Source organism: Hydra viridissima, unplaced genomic scaffold, assembly GCF_058129835.1.
Source record: "Hydra viridissima isolate aposymbiotic clone 2 unplaced genomic scaffold, HvirCarnegie_v1 scaffold_14, whole genome shotgun sequence".
Classification (NCBI taxonomy): domain Eukaryota; kingdom Metazoa; phylum Cnidaria; class Hydrozoa; order Anthoathecata; family Hydridae; genus Hydra; species Hydra viridissima.
The window spans coordinates 6078476-6096376 of NW_028324313.1; the positions used below are offsets into that span (position 1 = coordinate 6078476).

General features: G+C 29.2%; 4 protein-coding genes across 4 annotated transcripts; all 4 read right to left on the reverse strand.

The window, feature by feature from the left end:
• Nucleotides 1-86: 86 nt before the first annotated feature.
• On the reverse strand, nucleotides 87-698 carry LOC149879054 (uncharacterized). The gene has a single exon (XM_090071352.1). The coding sequence runs from the start codon at nucleotides 696-698 to the stop codon at nucleotides 174-176; it is 525 nt and encodes a 174-aa protein (XP_089927478.1). The 3' UTR covers nucleotides 87-173.
• Nucleotides 87-3015, reverse strand: LOC145181096 (ethylmalonyl-CoA decarboxylase-like). The gene is made up of 5 exons (XM_080056098.2): nucleotides 2257-3015; nucleotides 2078-2120; nucleotides 1475-1650; nucleotides 1228-1367; nucleotides 87-1054 (listed from the first exon to the last, which is right to left on the reverse strand). Exons 1-5 carry the CDS (start codon nucleotides 2740-2742, stop codon nucleotides 982-984), a joined length of 918 nt encoding a protein of 305 aa, XP_079912224.2. The 5' UTR covers nucleotides 2743-3015; the 3' UTR covers nucleotides 87-981.
• A 250-nt stretch (nucleotides 3016-3265) lies between these two features.
• LOC145181097 (STING ER exit protein-like) lies at nucleotides 3266-6358 on the reverse strand. Its single transcript, XM_090071350.1, has 8 exons — nucleotides 4790-6358; nucleotides 4509-4623; nucleotides 4336-4377; nucleotides 4177-4238; nucleotides 4015-4085; nucleotides 3844-3933; nucleotides 3628-3720; nucleotides 3266-3512 (listed from the first exon to the last, which is right to left on the reverse strand). The coding sequence occupies exons 1-8, from the start codon at nucleotides 4911-4913 to the stop codon at nucleotides 3459-3461; spliced, it is 651 nt and encodes a 216-aa protein (XP_089927476.1). The 5' UTR covers nucleotides 4914-6358; the 3' UTR covers nucleotides 3266-3458.
• A 1351-nt stretch (nucleotides 6359-7709) lies between these two features.
• Nucleotides 7710-8216, reverse strand: LOC145181346 (mediator of RNA polymerase II transcription subunit 31-like). Its single transcript, XM_090071353.1, has one exon. It carries the CDS (start codon nucleotides 8131-8133, stop codon nucleotides 7780-7782), a length of 354 nt encoding a protein of 117 aa, XP_089927479.1. The 5' UTR covers nucleotides 8134-8216; the 3' UTR covers nucleotides 7710-7779.
• Between the last annotated feature and the right edge of the window lie 9685 nt (nucleotides 8217-17901).

Consider the following 17901-nt stretch of genomic DNA (forward strand, 5'->3'; position numbering starts at 1 on the left):
CATTAAAGGAAGAAATCCTACGTTAAAAATTACAAGACAGAGAAAAATTATATTTTTGAAAAAAGCAACAAACAAAAGCATCAAAATTTCTTTACAAATCATTTATTTTCTTTCAAGCCTGATGTATACTTTTACAAAATAAATAAAAATTTTGATATGTTATCAAAAATATGTTATGAGCTAGAAATCTGGGAAGGATCTTTTTCAAAAACTTTGTTTCCTTTTTCTTCATTATCTTCTGGGACTTTTTTCTTAAATATTCGAAAAGAGCTATAATTGTTTAGGAGATTTTCTGCTACTTTTATATCCAAGTTGTAGTGTTCACTTACTTTTGCAGAATTCCATGTCTCAGGATCCATCTTTCTGTTTAAAAAAAGATCATCAATGTCTTGATAGCTAAGTTTACCATGCATTTTTATCTGTATATTTTTAGACAACTTTCCTCTACTTAATATTTCATTAGGAGCAACTCCTGTAGAATCAACACGAACTGCTTCAAGCATTTTATTAAGACTAATATTGCGTTCCTTTACTGCAGATTTAAAGTGAGGATTAGCTTCAATAAGATCCTCAAATGCCTTTACAGTTGTAGGATGTCTTGGAGATACCTTTTTCTTTTCAAGAACTTTGTCAGCATCTTTAAAAATTGAATTAGGTGTTCGAGTGACCTTCTTCAACTTAGCTAATTGTCCACCCATCAAGACTATTTTATTAATCTTTTTTTAAAGTATTTTAACTAAATTTTTATATTTAACAAAGTAACTATAATGATTTGAATCTTAGATAAAATTTGAAAAACTTTAAAAGGTAAATATTAAAATTCTATATTAGCTGCAGTGATATCAGAACATTTCATTTATAACTATACTTTTATGAAACAGAAGCAACTTAATACAATTTCCATGTAAAAAAAAAGTTTTTATTGAAATAATATTTGTAAAGTTAAATCTACTGAAAAGATTTATTCAAGATAGCATTGATTCATCGATGTTTAACATTTTTATCTAGAGCATCTAAATGCATCTTCCCCATCCAAAATTTTCGAAATACTTCTCTAAAAGAAAAATTAGAGATTATAAAAATTAGAGACTTGGGACTAAAGTTACTTAATGGTATTGAGTAATAAAAACTTTTTGCTTTGCAGTTTTCAAATGAAAAATGTTTGTCTTTTTTAGCTCAATTAACAAACTTTTGAATATTTTTTCAATAAAAACTATTAAATTAAACCTTTCAAACTCATATGAGTCTTCAATGGGATTTGCAGCTGCATAGATTGTTGACTTTTTCACATTCTGCAGAAGGTGCGCATCAATCTTGGCTAGATTTTGCTCAACTAACAGCCACTGAATGCAAGAATCTAATGCATCCTATATGCACAAACACAAGAATCTAATGTATCCTAGATGCAGAAATACAAGAATGCATGAGATGCAGAAATACAAGAATCTTTACTTGATGAAAAAATTTTTTTTACATCTTCATCGTTGATTATTTTATCTGCCAGACCAATTTTAAGAGCTTCTTCAGCTTTTATCAAGGAACCAGACATAAGCAACTTTAAAGCATTTTTTTCACCAATAAGTTTAACAAGACGTGTGGAACCGCCAAATCCTGTGGTGATTCCAAGGCGTGTTTGAACAAAACCTATTACTAAAACACACAAAAAATGAACAAATAACTATCATGGTTTCAAAATTCTTTAGACATTGTGGAATAAAAGCAAACAGCTTTGAAATTTAAATCTTAATGATGATGAAACTTTGTGCAAACTTGTTAGTTTTTTTTTATGAAAAGAATTTAGAATATGTTAGGTTAGATGTAAAAAATTTAAAACTTCAATCATTCAAAACCTGTTCAACAATTGAGAAAAGATTTTTCATTATGTTTGATGGAAAATAAATTCTTTGCACACAAATTCATTAGCTTTGATAACATTATGCAACACTGTGTTTTGGTTTGGTCTATATATTTCAGGAGCCTTTAAGCCATGTTGTTTTATAATGGAGACATGCATCCACCTTTTCCTCTGGTTTAAATTAAAACTTAGATTTTTAAAAGAGCAAACTAAAAGATTTACCAGCAGATTGTTGCATCACTCGGAAGTCAGTTGAAGTTAGAATCTAAATTAAATATATTTAAATGCTTAATGTTTTTTGGGGTAGGAATGAGAAATCTTTGCACTTAATATTATTTTTGATATAAATGAGAAATCACTTAGTCCATAAGAGTAAAAATAGAAAAAAAAAAAAATTTTACCTCTGCACCTCCACCCAATGCATTACCTTGCACCAAAGAAACAGAAACAAGTGGTAGTTTTGAAAAACTTAATGACAAAGATTGCATAAATTTTGACATTAGGTAACCATGTTGTGGTGTGTTCATATGACGCACAAATGATTTCAAATCACCACCACTACAAAATTGTTTGTTTGAGCCCTGTAATATAATGCATTTCCCTTGTTTCCAGCTGTCCAATTCATTTACTATTTCTTGAAATTTAAGCATCATTGACCCTGTAAATGCATTTTTACTTAATGGGTTATCAAATGTAATGACAGCTATACCATCATCACTGCGTAGATGCAGGTTCACATCTCCACCCTTGTAGATATTGAGATTTTCAACAAACTTGTCATATTCCTTTTCTTTTTCCTTGCCTCTGACAATATTGTAACAATAGATATTTCTTGAAAAAGGCTTTATATTTAACCTTACTAATATTCTATTCAAATTAATCAGCATGTTATATTTGTTTTTTATTTACTATAAGAGAGGCCTAAGAATTTACATAAATAACTCAAACAATATATTTCTTATCAACTTCATTTTGTTTTATAACTCATGCCACCTGTACAATTAGTTTAAAGAGTAAATGATTACTAAATTTAGAAAGAATTTTTATCTTAAAAAAAAAAAAGGAATACAACCATAAATAAAGGCATTAAAAATATTTCAGTTTGCAAAATCATAAATCAAGCATCAGGCAAAACACTCTTTGAAAAGTTAGATTTTCACATTCAGTAAGAGTTACATTAGAATAAACCATAACTTGTTTTATTTTTCATTTATGTGATCAACTGTGCGAGGTATTTACGTAGTAAACAACATGACTTTCATAACCAATAATTAAGGGACTTGAAAATGTTGAAACTTTTTAAACTCTTCTACTTTTCTGGAACTTTGCTTGAAACAAAACTTTTGGATTCTTGACTCTTTACATTGTCTCTTTTTATTGATCAAAAGGCAATCTTATGGATAGCGTCACTTTTCTTTCTTTCTTCCTTTTTTTTTTTTTTTGGTAAATTGAAAATGAAAGACAAGATCCACAATGGATTAAATTCCAAACTGACTGCTTTAACAATTTTCAGTTTTCCAGATATGGGATTCATACACTTCCACATAAACTGTTTAAGTGTAATCAACTGTAATTTCAATAAAAGATGAAACTTCAATACTGGTTACTGATCAATAAGAGTACCACGTGGTTTTTTGGCTTTGTTAACTGCTAGTTCCTAAATTGAAAATCAAAATACTTTAATAATAATTTAAAGCATAAATTAAGTTCAGTCTGATATTGAAAATCTTTGTAAACTATACTAAAAATAAAATAGAAGTTAGAAATCTAACAGTATCAACAGCACGCTGCTGAGCAGTCTTCCTTTTTTCAAGTTGAGCAGATATAATGCGAGCATTTTGTGCATAAGATGAAGCAATTTCTGCCTGAAAAAAAAAAAGTAAACAATAACTTGCAATTATTTTCAAACTGCTTTTAAATCCTAAAATATGGCATAAAACTGTACTCATACTTGACAATCAAAAAATAATTTAAATATAAAATCGTACTGCTTCAACTTCTTCTTCTTCTTCATCAACAGTTGAAACTGTCACTGAACCAAACTTGCCCATTTCTTTGGTGTGCTTCTTCACCATTATCTGAAAAAGAAAAAGAACATAATTATTATTGTGTTTAAAGAGTTTAGTTTTACAATTAATGAATCAAACTTAAAAAAAAACCTTTTTCTTTGGTACTGGTTTTGCAAGTGGTGCAGGATCAGATATATCAGCTTTTGCCTTCATGATTGCTCCTGTCATTTATAAGTAAGAAAATTAAAGGTAATTCTGCATTAGTAAATATTAATTCATAGTAATCTTTACTTCAATTTAAAACAAACATACCTTCTACAATAAAAGTGACTTTAGTTTTCTTTTCATGACGATAAAACAGAAGCAGACCACACCTAATATTGTAAAAGTGCAACACAATTTCTTTTTGAGTGTTAAATTAATTAAATACTAAAAAAAAACTGCTTTGAAAACTAAAAAAAAAAAAGAAACCTTTTACATTTGTAGCGATACTGCTTTTCAAGGCCTTTTTCCCTACAACAAATATAAAATAATACTTCTCAATTTAAATTCATTAAATATAGTTGTGTTGTTGACTTAAACTTAAAAAATTATCTAATCTCAATTCAAATTTATTACTTACTTTTTTTATAATTTTTACTTACCTTTTTATATAAACTATCTCACTTTCTTCACACCGTAATTTGTGTGCATGATGGTTACCATCTACAACACGAGCATCATCTAAAGGTCTTAAGGGCAATTTATCCAAATCACAATCTAAATAATGGTGTAGGAAGTTTATATATATATATATATATATATATATATATATATATATATATATATATATATATATATATATATATATATATATATATATAGACACACATAAATTTTTACATTCAAGGTCATAGAAACAATACAATAAAAAGTAAAGTTTTACCTAATATAAGAGCAACCTGCCCACACAAACAAAAGTATGGAACTAAAGATTCGTTAGTATCAGTATACTCTTCTTTATCACGAGAATCAGAAACAATAATACTGCGAGAAATGACTTTAGGCATATTTTTATATTACTTAAAACAAAAATAAGTTCAATCAGAAAAATTAATTCACTTTTAATAGACAAGATATAAAATAGGCAAAACTAATAATGTTATTAAAACATTGAACATTCTAAATTCCCACTAACCAAAATACTAATATACGCACTGGTAACAAATTACCAGTACATATAATAGTATTTTTGTTAGAAGCAATTTTTTTTTACCAGTATATAACACTGGTAAGAAAATTGACCACTAGATTAAAGTTTATGTTAATCAAAAAACTCTGATTAATAAGCTTTACTAAAATATAGTAATGAGAAACAATTAAGTTTAAAATTAAAACCACACACTTAACTATAGAAAAAGTCACTTTTCATTTTTTTTTTTAACACATATTTTACAATAGAGGGATGTTAATATTATTTGATTCTTTTTCTTTTAAAATTAACAACAGCTTTTTTTTTTTTCTCTATATTTACTAGGTTCTGTGCTGACTTTATATCTCTTACAGGTAGGTGTAAATTTAGCATGCACTGCCTCACTAGTCTGTTCTGCAAAGTTCTCCAGCGCTATGTTATGATGTTTTATAAATGGAACAATGATTCAAAATAATATGTACTTCCCATGTTGACAAGGTTAACCCCTTTACATTTGCATCATGGATGTCATTTTGTTGGGATTTAAAAATGTCAGCAAAATTTCTGATGGCTGATTCTTAATCTGGTTTCAGATTTTTTCTAAAAACTTCACCTTTTAATGATTCAAAAGCTTGCAGTTTATTACAGTTAACATCAGGTGTTGATATATTGGGATTTCCTTTATCACAGCATGTTCAAGATAATCTAACTATTCAAATATTTTTTTAAAGTTCTTTTTGTCCCATTCAATTCCATAATATCTTCAAAAGATGTTATAATGAAACATGATTATATTCCTGAGTGAGTAGACAAACCAGTACAACATTTACACATTTTAATTTAAAAATCATATAATAGTTTACTTCCTCCAGCTTAAGTTTCAATTATAATAAGCCCTAAATTCTAGTTAGATGGAGGTAATCAACTACAGCTAAGATTTATATATTCTGAACTCCACTATCTTTATTCTTTGAAGAAAAGGAATGCAGATTTCCAGTATTAAACACAATATATGCAACTTTTAGGAAGCCTTCTCCTCCATCTACAGCTACATTTCTGAAAGGCTCTTACATTTATTATAAACTACTTCTCCCCCTCCCCCAGAGAGTTTACTCTTTCAGATTTGTAACTTAGAAAGCAAGAAAGTCAGTTGTAGCTATAGAGAACAATGGAATAAAGTCACAGTAATTCTTCCAGTAAAGTATTTGACAGCCTGAACATCCCAATGTTTTTCTCTTTTCTACATGTAATAATTTCAAATTTTAATTGCTGATCTAAATTTTTTCTCTCTTGTTAAGTAACCATTTTAGAGATATCATTAATCTTAATAATTGTTCCAGAAGAGAATGTTGATTTATTGAGTTGAGCTTCATCAGGAATTAAAGCAATACTTAAATCATGTTTTTTTAGCAGTCATTAAGTATCCACAAGTTGCACTCTGCAAAGCTAAACATTATTGATTTAAATCAAGGACTTAAGGTTGCAGTGAGAAAAAAGTACTTACTAAATATAAATCTACATCAACATCAACAAATTTACTTTTCCCTTTTTTATCCATGGAGTGACAAGAGTTTTTCAGATTTCTAATGTATGCAAAAACTAAACTAAAGCTTAAACTTTATTCCATACTTAGAGTAGCAGTTGCTATATATGTTGCATTTAAAATAGGAAAAACTGCTCTTAATAACTGCAGTTGTGCCTCAGTTAGACAAACTGGTGGCAATTTCAAACAGCTTTTTCTGTGTGCACTTAACTAGTGCAAGTTCTGTAGAGCCATGATTTTACTTTGAAGAGAAATTAAATTTTTATAGTTGTTGGGAGATCATCTACCATAGCACCTGATTTTCCAGACAAAGTGGTAGGATGCGGTGAATAATATTGCTCTTAAGTGAGCACCAAACACAAATTGATGAAGATAGATTCAGAAACTGTCTCTAAAAGTCTTCCATCTTTAATGATGAATCTTAGCACAGTATTATCATTCTTTTTTTAATAGCTGTATCATTTGGAGGAAAATATGTGGTTAATATATTTTTTTTTACTGATGTCATTGGTGTCTGAATCAAGCTGGTAGAGCTTTCTTTGACAAGTAAAGCAAATCATCATACAATATACTTCTAGGTTATGATCATATAACTAACTAACAGAAGCATTTATTTTTTGAGTGATAGATTTAGTAACTGCCATGTGAATCTTACTCCTTTATGATCTTACTCCTTTATGATTTATCAGCATATTCTACTAACTTTTAACAAATAAAAAATAGATGAAATATAACATTTTTTAATAATACGTAAATTAAACTTAATTGCTTCCCATTAATATTAATATTACTAGTATAAACTATGGTAACGAGAATTTTTAAATTGACACAAAATTCAACCTGACTGTGGAATTTCTTAGCAGTGAGAATTTCTTTTAGAGCTTATTTTAAGAAAGTATGTCAAAACCATACTTTTATGTATAAGCATATGCATGGAAAACTTAACATTAAAAAAAAAAAAAAACATTTCTGTCATGTTTTTGATCATGTCTTTTGTTTTGTTTTATAATAACAAAATGTTTACAAGTTCTTTTTAATAAGTTTTGAATTCTTTTGAAACTATCACTGCTATATCAATAATTAAAACTGACTTTAAGATTAAACCTTCATAGAAAAAAAGAATTAATAATATAAATACAAATACTTTTTTTTATTTCTGAGTTTAAGTTTTCTAACCATAAAAAACTGATAGATTATGTAGTTAGTGAACATTATTGTCTGGATTTAAATTTTTAACTTGTCGTCTTTTTTGGGTATAATACTGCCAATGCAGTAATTGTTGTTCATCAATAAATTTGGCACAACTTGGATGAACAAGTTCTTTCCTGAAGTTTTCATATTGTAGCAAGTCCAAAAACATTAAGCATTGAGGATATTTAAGAAACTTTGCATATTCTGCATTCTTCCAGTAAAGTAAATATTTCAAGTAGTTGACAAAACAAGGTGAATCAAAATATCCTCTTTGAGCAAGAAAGGTCAAATAGTGTGGATTTGCAAGACACTGAACAAATTCTAACTCTACTATGAAACGATTTTTTTCATCATCAACTTCCATTGGGTTTATTTTTTTAACTCTGTATTAATTCTCAAGTGGAGTCTGGTGTCTTATTCTGAATAAGAATTTGATACAGAAGTAAAGATGTACATTACACATATACATACATACATACATACATACATACATACATACATACATACATACATACATACATACATACATACATACATACATACATACATACATACATACATACATACATACATACATACATACATACATACATACATACATACATACATACATACATACATAGTTGTATTTATTAAAAAGATAAAAGCATACTTAAATACTTTTAAAATAATTAAATATAGTGACTGAAAAATTTTTATAATATAGATTAACGCATGCCTTAGTGAAAGTGTCTTTAAAAACTTATTTTTAAATTGAACTTAATTATCTTCAAAATATATTTATGAAAAATCTTTTATTCAAACTTTTTATAGCAAATCTGTTTAAAGCCATAATTTTGAACTCAGTCTAAATGCTGGAATTAGTTTACTACATAGAGCAACACCTACTACCTAGGAAATTCTTCAATTTAGTAGAAATACTCTAGTTTATAACGGTTTTCAAAAGGGACGACTTGATGGAACACTTTTCAATAAGATTTCTATTTATTTATTTTAGATGTTTTTTATTATTAGTGCTTGCTTCGAATAATTAGTTGCACATCAGTCCGAATCCTCAAATGGTGATATAGTACAGAAAAAACGTAAGCGAATTAAGTTCAAACATCTTTATCAGTCATTTCAAACAAATCGAATTTAATAATAATTTACTTATATATTAAGATATACACGGTTATCATATTCCAGGAAAAAAAACTGATACCTTATATACACTGATACCATATATTATTTTTTTTCAAAATATAAAAACAGTAGAATTGCGATTCGTTCTTCTTTTATTTCAAAAAAAGCCTATAAATTTGTCATATTAAAAAAACTTGCTGTTTTAAACTAAGAGTTTTATTTTAATAAACTTTCTATTTTAAGAAAATTCGATTTCTCTTAAAGTTTAGAACTTTGTACTCTATTCGCAATTGTTCGCCAATAGCGAATTTTAATTTCGAGCATTTGAATTTTTCTCACGCGCGATGTAAAAAGTTCCAAACGCGTAGTTAGTTATTCATCATATACCTTATAAATCAGATTTGAATGTTAAAAATGGATCAAGGGTAATATCATTTATCTAAAATCAAAGTTTGTCTTAACTCTCTCGTAAAGTTTCATATTAGAAGGTTTCTTGGTTTGCTAATGGCCAGACAATGAAATCCTATCGATAAGATTTACAGAATGTTTAACAAAGGCTAAAGTAACCAAAAAAAAAATCATGTTTAAAATCTTTAAAAAACTGTGAAAAATTTAAGAATTTTTTTAGAAAGAAAAGGTAAATTTGTCAATAATACTATATCAAGTACTTCGTCAGGAATAGATATATATTTTTTAAAATATTTAGTCTCAAACCTAAAAAATTTTAGTAAATGCAACTTTTTTGTAAGCATTTTTTTCCCGTTTTTGTTCTGAAATACAACTTTAAATCATCGAGTCAGGCCATCAAATTTTTTTGATTTTGTTGATTTTTACCTGAGAAGAGTCTAATAATTTGCGGTTGAAAAGTTAATTCATTCTTCTTACTATTCCTTCTAAAGCCTAAAACATTATTAAGAAGTTTTAACCATGATTTGACTTTAATGACTGCACTATTATTGGAAATAAACTTGGATCAAACCACCATTTGGCTCCAATCAAGGTAACTGGTTTCCTTAATTGGAACAGGCAGATCTTTTAGCTGGAACAGTTCATATCTTTGGATAATATACAGCAATAAAACGCATGGTTTTTAAAAAATTACAAAAATAAGAGATACTACTAAAATGAAAGCTACAACAAATATTTAATTTTTTTTTTTTTTATAATCCCTAAGTCTTTTTATCCTAAATTAGGTTAGTGGTGACATTGTTTGGTGAGCCCTTTTGGTTTACCGGTGTACTCTCTACTTCAATTCTATATGGTGAGCTTGTATGATCAGCTCCCTATGTTGTTTTTGATCTTCTTTTTTGTTTTTTTATTTCAAATGAGACCACTAGCTAGGTGGGCAAAGTTGAAACAGAAACATGACATAAGTAATTTGTTTCGTTTGATTTACTTGAGGATAATTTTGTTATCTGAATTGCCGTAAGGCAATAATCTTCGAGCCTGAAATTCTATCGTAGTAAGTCTTAAGTGTGTAGCTTAACCATATGGCTTACCAAACAATTTTTCCACTTGCCAAGTTGTTCTATTTCCGTTTGCTAAGCGGTCCGAAGAATGGAAAGTTAAATGGTTGCAGTCTATATGTAGTATGGAGAGGTAACGATGCCATTTGCATACCAGCATCCGCGCTAAATATGAAATAGGCAATTTTTTTTCATGTGTAACATGACCTTAAAGTCTGAACAAAACGTTTTTGATGGCTTAGCGACTTGGATAAAATGCTTGAACCCATCTAAAAAATCATTTATTAAGCATCAAACGTTTTTCTTGCGGAATGTTTCTGGTGCTGTATCATTTGTTATTTATGGCTTTATCCCTTTTTGTGTTTAAAAGTTATCAAAAAATGGGACATAGAACCCTGCTTCAGACAGACAAATGACGGCAGTGACAGAATTTCCTTGTTAATTACTATTTATAATTTCGATTTGTTTTTTAACCTTTGCACCACATCTGACCATCTTGTACTGTTAATAGGATAGTTTTCTTCCTAAAGTCTGGCTGGATTTTTTTTTATTATTACCTAACTTTGAACTTGAAATTCAAAGTTAAAATTGAAAAAAAGAAATTCCAGGCAGACAGCATTGTACTCGTTCTTTGTTGAGTCCCTGCGCGCCTGTAAAGGATGCTTTTTCAAAATCACGAAGTGACAATTGCGGATGTCTTCGCATGAATGATAGTACCAATTTTTCCGGACATTTGAATTTGTTTAAGTTTTTGTAATGTTGTTAGCTTGACCATGAAATTAAAAATCGCTATGGCAATTTTCTTTTATTCATTTAGATACCTTAACAAAGTTGCCTTTGGTACACCAAAGTACTTAGAAGCTTCATTTAAGCGCATGCCCCGTAGCTGGATTGCAGAGACAGTATATTTCGAGTTTTCAATTATCAATTTTTTCATTTTTATATAGTTGTTTTTGTAACTCAGATAAAAAAAAAAAAAAAAAAAACTATATCTAATGTTAAAACACTAAAAGTAGAACTTTTAGTAATTGTGTTACAGGATGGTTTTAAAGTGTGTTTTTTTGAAATAGTAGGTAGGTTGTTTTTTTAAGTGTTCCAATTGAGAAACTGTTTCAATCAAGAAAACTATCCATATTAGTTTTCTCTGTTATAAGTTTTTGTAAGAAATGTATCGAATCCCTCTAAAATAAAACTATATCCAACTTTAGTAAGATATTTTTCTTATAGATACTCTTTTTTAGTATGGTTGTTTTTGTAAATTTTTTTATTAGTAAAATTATTTCATGTTAAAAGTGGTATTTAACTTAAAACTTAGAATTTATTGACAATATTTTAAAAGATTTTACTTTATAATAAAAAAAGGAGCTGATTCAGGGGAGAGGGAATGGGGCAGATTAGGTGGCTACCTACCCTCTTTCAACTAAATAAATTCACTTCACGCTTTTTTTTACATCATTAGTTACATTTAAAGAGCTAAGATGGTTTTGCGGTTGATCAGTAGTTACATTTGAAGAGCTAGAGGTGGTTTTGTGCAAGAACGAATAAATTTTAAATGAAAAACCTTTTTTTTATCCCAGTGAAAGGGACTTGGAACGTGCATTTACACACCTTATCACCTGTTGTATGGACGAAATATTTCAAGACAAGTCAACCAAGTAGAAGATAACTTTAACCTAATCATAGCATTATGTTTATAATTAGTATGATTAAAATAATAGTTAAGCAATTAGTATAATTATAATTTATGATTAGTATAATACCTAAATTGTACACTTATACTTTAAGCAATTTACTATAAATAAGATTTGGAAAAAGATCCTCATAGTTAGCTATTGATACAAATACACAATACACAGGGGAATCCACGTAGGGAAAACATATTGCACTTTATAAAAAAACTATTTTGTTTTCAATACAAAAAAACTTGTATTTAAATAAAATATAGCATAAGCTTCTATTCTGTGCAAGAGATATATAATGATACTTCAATATAACAAAAAAAACTACAGAAAGAAATAATGTTATTATTTTCAATTCCAAAAGTAAAGGAACTTTCAAATGTATATCATCAAAAGCATATCGGATCAGTAAATGATGCCATATCGATGCCATAGATGTACTGAGGTTCTTAAAAAAACCTCAGTACATCTATGAGACATAGACTCGATAAGCTTGTCTGTTTGAACTTGTTTTGTTTGTAAACAGGCAGTTTGAAGTATCTCATACAATTCTTTAGCATTTCTTAACCTACCATGTAAACGTACTTCTTTAGCAAGTTTTTTTCCATAAATTTCAAATAGGGTTTATGATAAAGTATGTTTTATTTACTCGTCAAACCATGATTTAATGAGTTTTGATGCGTGTTTGGAATCATTCACCGAAGAGGTAAATTTTCATCTACAAAAGATAACATTTGATTCATCGGAATTGAATTATATATGTATTTGTTCATTATGCATTTTATACGATAGAAAGCAGGGCTGTGGAGTCGGAGTCGGAGTCGTGGAGTCGGAGTCGGAGTCGGAGTCGGAGTCGTGGAGTCGGAGTCGGAGCTCATTTTGGCTGGAGTCGGAGTCGGAGTCGGAAAAATTGTACTCCGACTCCGACTCCGGTTTAAAAAAAATCTTTCAAAGTTTCATAATTTTCATAAGGATTTTATAGTTGTTACAAAACTACAAGTCCCAGAATGCTCTGAAAGCTGTAGGATATCCAGACACAATGGGAATTGTAGTTTGCAACAACTGGAGGACAAGGAGTTTGACACGTTATTTTTAGGCCTTTAAAACAGTGATAAGCATAGGGTATTTTGCTGCTTATCACTGAGAATCATATATCACCTCCCTTGCGCTCTCCTCTAGCTTCCCTTAAACTATATAACTTCGTGATCCCCTAACTCCCCACTTAAATTGTCTGGCACTGTGCTACATATTCTTAGTAGAAAGCTAGGCGTGCCATCACCAAACACCAAAGAGTTGCTCCACAAACAGAAAGACTGTAAATATTCAATTAGCTTTGTTTCTCTGGAGAGAGAGAATATTAGAAAATTAGTGATTGAAGAAGCTGTTAAACAAAAAGAAGAACTTAATGAATGTCTTAAGGGACGCTTTGTGTTTCTTAACAGAGTGAACTATTTTGCAATCAATGTTTAATTCTTTTTTGAAAAAAATGAAGCAGTTACCAAGACATTGGCAGTAAAAGACGCCAAAACTAATCACACCAGCGAATTTCTCCAGGTCTCAGTAGAAAAGATTCTTAAAGAATATGAACTTAAAGAAGAACAAGTTCTTTCATATTTGAAATATTGTCCAACTGACAATATTTCAAACATGATTTTGACAAATTCATAATGTTATTAGCGACTGCATAAGAGTTTAGTGCATAACAAGAGTTCAGAAAAGTTGTTTGTTCAGAAATTTTTTTCTTATAAATATTGTTTAAAGCACTAAGTGGTTGGATTATTTGTATCATAGTGATGAAATACCCAATGTTAACATTTTACTACAGTTATTTGTTGTTACGAACAAATAACTGTAGTAAAACAAACAATTATTTGTTGTTAGAAATTGGTTACTTATGAAGGAGTCGGAGTCGGAGTCGGGAGTCGGAGTCGAAGTCGGTCCATGATAAAATCAAGGAGTCGGAGTCGGAGTCGGAACAGCAGCTTACCGACTCCACAGCCCTGATAGAAAAGTCACAATCCAGAAAATTCTGTAAATCAACTCCAAACCATCAAGTCTTTGTTTTTCGGTTCCAATACTGTACACTTGCTTTATCGTTTGTCAGCTGGTCTTCTCATATTCCGTTTACTATCTGAACCTTTCAGGTTAAACTTCGACCATAATATTCGTCTCCACTATTTTACTGTCCAATTTCTGTGAGCCTTTGCGAACTCAAAACATGTTTTTCGGTTTTATGTCAATAAAAATGTTTTTTTTTCGATGCAAGATAACTAAACAACCCTGCAATCATCCAAACGTCGCCGAACAATATTTTCTGAAATATCGAATTCCAATTTGCAAATTCTATCTCTGGCACTAGCAAGTCGATTCTTTTTCACGAACCTAATAATTTTACAATCAGTATAAAGAGTTCTTTTGGTTAAAACCCATATTCGAAATGAACAATTTATGATTAAAATGCAGTGATGTTCCACCATTAAACGGTATTAAGATAAAAGTTCCCTTTTTTTTTTTTGAAATGTTACTATTTCTAGACTGCTATCTAAACTTTTTAACCACGTGTTGAATCATCCGACTTTTTATTTATTCTATAAGTACTCTGTAAAATCAGCAATATATTAAAAATAGAAAATTATCGTACTCGCCAATTTTTAGTCGATTCTTTTTTTAAAAGGTAATCTGATTGGAGTTATTTTATCACATCAGAAAAGCAATCCCAAACCACACCGACACACAGTGGAAAATTGTAGAGCAACAGCATATCATAAATGTTTTTTACTAATGTCGCTACTATCATTATATTTCAATTTTATTTAATAGTTTAATAGTCAATCATTACTATAATGCAGGAATTTCACATAATTTTATGTAAAAATAAAAGATTTGAAGCCCTACTGTTTATTACTTTTGCGGATGTTCATTTCAAACCTGTTCGCTTCATCACTTTAAAAGTGAATTTTCTATAAAACTTTCTAGGAATAAGTATAAAGTATTATACATTTTTGAAAAGCTCATGTTATGGAGATTTTAAGAAAATTATACATTTTTACTTATATGGTTCAGTTTAGGAGTAATTATTTGAACAATAAAATAAATGAAAAAAAATAATATTCTTCAAGTTCACTGAGACTTTTGGTAGTTACCCACGCTTCCCCACGCTTTACATTTAATGTAGTATTGTAGCCTAGGTGTTTATTAAAAACATGTATAAGAATGAGTTGCAGAAACGTGCGGTTTCCGAAATTATCGAGAAAAGAGTGATAAAAGTAAAAAAACAGAAAACCGCTTTTTATCGTGGTTTCAAATTTTGTTCATTTATAACAATAGCTTGGTATATGTTTTTTAATTTATTATCAATTTTTTATTGATACCATGGCATTCTTTTATTTTTGCACTCATTTTGTGGTGAATGTACACTGCCAATATATAAAGAGTTGAAACATTTATATCAGTATAAGAAACTCACAGTGGAAATTAAACCGACTCGTTTGACTATTGAATATTACTTAAGTTACTTTTGTGACTTGTTAAAATGACAACTTTTAAGTGTTTGAAATGTAAATTATTGCTTTCCTATATTGATGGAGGAATGACAGTTGAGGCACTGTCAACAATTTTAAAAGAAAATTATCAACTTTCTGAGGACAACTTGTGTTTCATCATTAGTGGTATTTAAAGGCACATTATTCCGTCTTTTAATAAACGATGGAGCATATCTTTAATACATATCTTCAGGCGTTGCATTCAATAGGAGAAGAAGCAGAAGCAAAACTTGTGGAATCATTAAGGATTGCTGATAAAGACAAAAAAAAATTAACATCGAGTTTTATGGAAAACGCAAGCCAGAAAAATATGCTAACTGATGAAGAAGCACTCAGCGTGTTTATTGATTTAGATTTAACAAAAGCACAATATTTGTATATGAGGAAGGTGACAAATGAACGAAACTGTTCCATATTCCCACCATACTGTAAAATTCAAGAAATAAAACAGACCTGCTATCCACCATCTTCTGCAATAGAAATTACGAACACACATGCGAAAATCCTGGAACTGCAAGATTTATTGGATCACACTGTAGCTAGAATTTTGACCATAGATTCTCTGTACAGTATTGAATTCAAGCATTTACTTTCATATAGTAAATGGGGCTGTGATGGTTCCTCTGGCCAAAGCCAATACAAGCAGAAACTTCCAGAGGAATCTGAACTTATTTCTTATGCAAATTTGTTTGCTAGTTCTTTGGTGCCTATCAAACTAATTGATAAAGTAACTGGCGCAGTTGTTTGGCAAAATCCGGCACCTTCATATGTTCGTTTTTGTCGACCTATATGCATTGAATTTTGCAAAGAGACTTCCAAGAAAACTAAAGCCATTGTAGATGAAGTAAAGAGCCAAATAAACTCTTTGCGTGAAATGTGCAAGAACTTGATGAAGATACTCTGCAGCTTTTGAAAGTCAACGAACTGATTTCATGAACTGAAAGTCCCTATGTAGTTATGATATAGTACCTTTAAGGTGGTACCAGGGTAAAAAACGGCTATTTTTGATAAAATTTTGAAAAATACCAAAATTAATGTTTTGAATTCTTAAATCTACCTATTTCAATATGCGTTTTGCAAAAAGTCAAAAATCTTCTTAATTTTAATCAAATTTGGCCTTTTTTTAAAGAGCAGTTTGGTTCTTGCTTCATAACAACGACCTTAGAAACGCTTTTTATCTCGCTAAATCTCAATTTTTCAGAAAAAATAACTTTTCATAGAAAATAGATAATGGGCTGAAATTTTGCAGATTTAAAGATGAACATATTACGAATGTTGTCTATGAAGCAAATTTTTGTTATTTTTTATTTAAAACTCATTTTTATCATGCTTTTGTCCCAAACTTCCCTTAATTTTATATCTTAAAGTTCGAATGTCAACCTGGTAAAATTAAAAATGTTTTAAAAAATTCTGTTTCATAGACAACATTCTAAATACATTAAAGAATTCATGTTCAAATTTTCAAGCAGTTTTGACTCTTTTTGAGTTAGTTATATTAGATGAAAGAATAAGAAGGTTTGGGGGTAAAATAACACTAATTATGCGCATAATTAATGACGTTATCACTAAAATTTTTTTATTTGGCTACTGTTTTATATATTTTTTTTGTTCATTAATAGAAAAGAGCTAAAGTCTATTAATAGTTTTCAATTTCTTGTTAAAAAGTTACCTTTACCCTGGTACCACCTTAATATACCTATACATTATTTCATAAAAACAACTATTTAAAAATTGTTATTAAGAAACTTAAATATTTCTATAATTAGTAGGTAAGCACTTTATGTATTTTTCGTAGTTTTTAATAATTTTAAGGTATTTTCATATATTTGTAAAGCATTGTGTTAAAGTGTAAATTAACTAACTGCCAATTTTGAAGTTTTTGATTTTTATTTATTTATTTTTAATATTGTATTACAAAAAATTCTTATAAAGAGTATTTCACAAGAAGCGTCATATACTACTTTACATTTGTGCAAAATTTCAAATCTCTATTTTTAGTAACAAAAAAGTTATCGATTTTTGGTCCGAAACACACATTTATTTTCCACTGTGCGACGTCGGATTCGCAGCACTCTCAAACTTGAAAAAAAGCATACAAATTTAAATCCAAAATGATACTGTATTGAAACGTTTGTAATTCAAATAATTTTTTAAATTAACTTATGACAAAAATTTTGAAAAAATAGTATATACCCTTAGTAAAACGTCTACTAAATTTTAAGAACTAAATCGCAAAGCATTTACTAGATGACCTTCTCACATGACATACGACTTGCTATTTTACACCAAGTTCTTTATTTTTAAATGATACGTAGATTGTAAG

Bases quoted from the DNA above. Each gene is read 5' to 3' on its own strand.
- LOC149879054 (XM_090071352.1), bottom strand. From the start codon at position 698: ATGGGTGGACAATTAGCTAAGTTGAAGAAGGTCACTCGAACACCTAAT.
- LOC145181346 (XM_090071353.1), bottom strand. From the start codon at position 8,133: ATGGAAGTTGATGATGAAAAAAATCGTTTCATAGTAGAGTTAGAATTT.
- LOC145181097 (XM_090071350.1), bottom strand. From the start codon at position 4,913: ATGCCTAAAGTCATTTCTCGCAGTATTATTGTTTCTGATTCTCGTGAT. The intron at 3,721-3,843 runs GTACGATTTTAT...TTTTTTTTTCAG, and splicing joins AAGAAGAAGAAGTTGAAGCA to GCAGAAATTGCTTCATCTTA. The intron at 3,513-3,627 runs GTTAGATTTCTA...TTTTCAATTTAG, and splicing joins AGCAGCGTGCTGTTGATACT to GAACTAGCAGTTAACAAAGC.
- LOC145181096 (XM_080056098.2), bottom strand. From the start codon at position 2,742: ATGCTGATTAATTTGAATAGAATATTAGTAAGGTTAAATATAAAGCCT. The intron at 1,368-1,474 runs GTAAAAAAAATT...TTGTGCATATAG, and splicing joins AAATAATCAACGATGAAGAT to GATGCATTAGATTCTTGCAT. The intron at 1,055-1,227 runs GTTTAATTTAAT...TTTTTCTTTTAG, and splicing joins GACTCATATGAGTTTGAAAG to AGAAGTATTTCGAAAATTTT.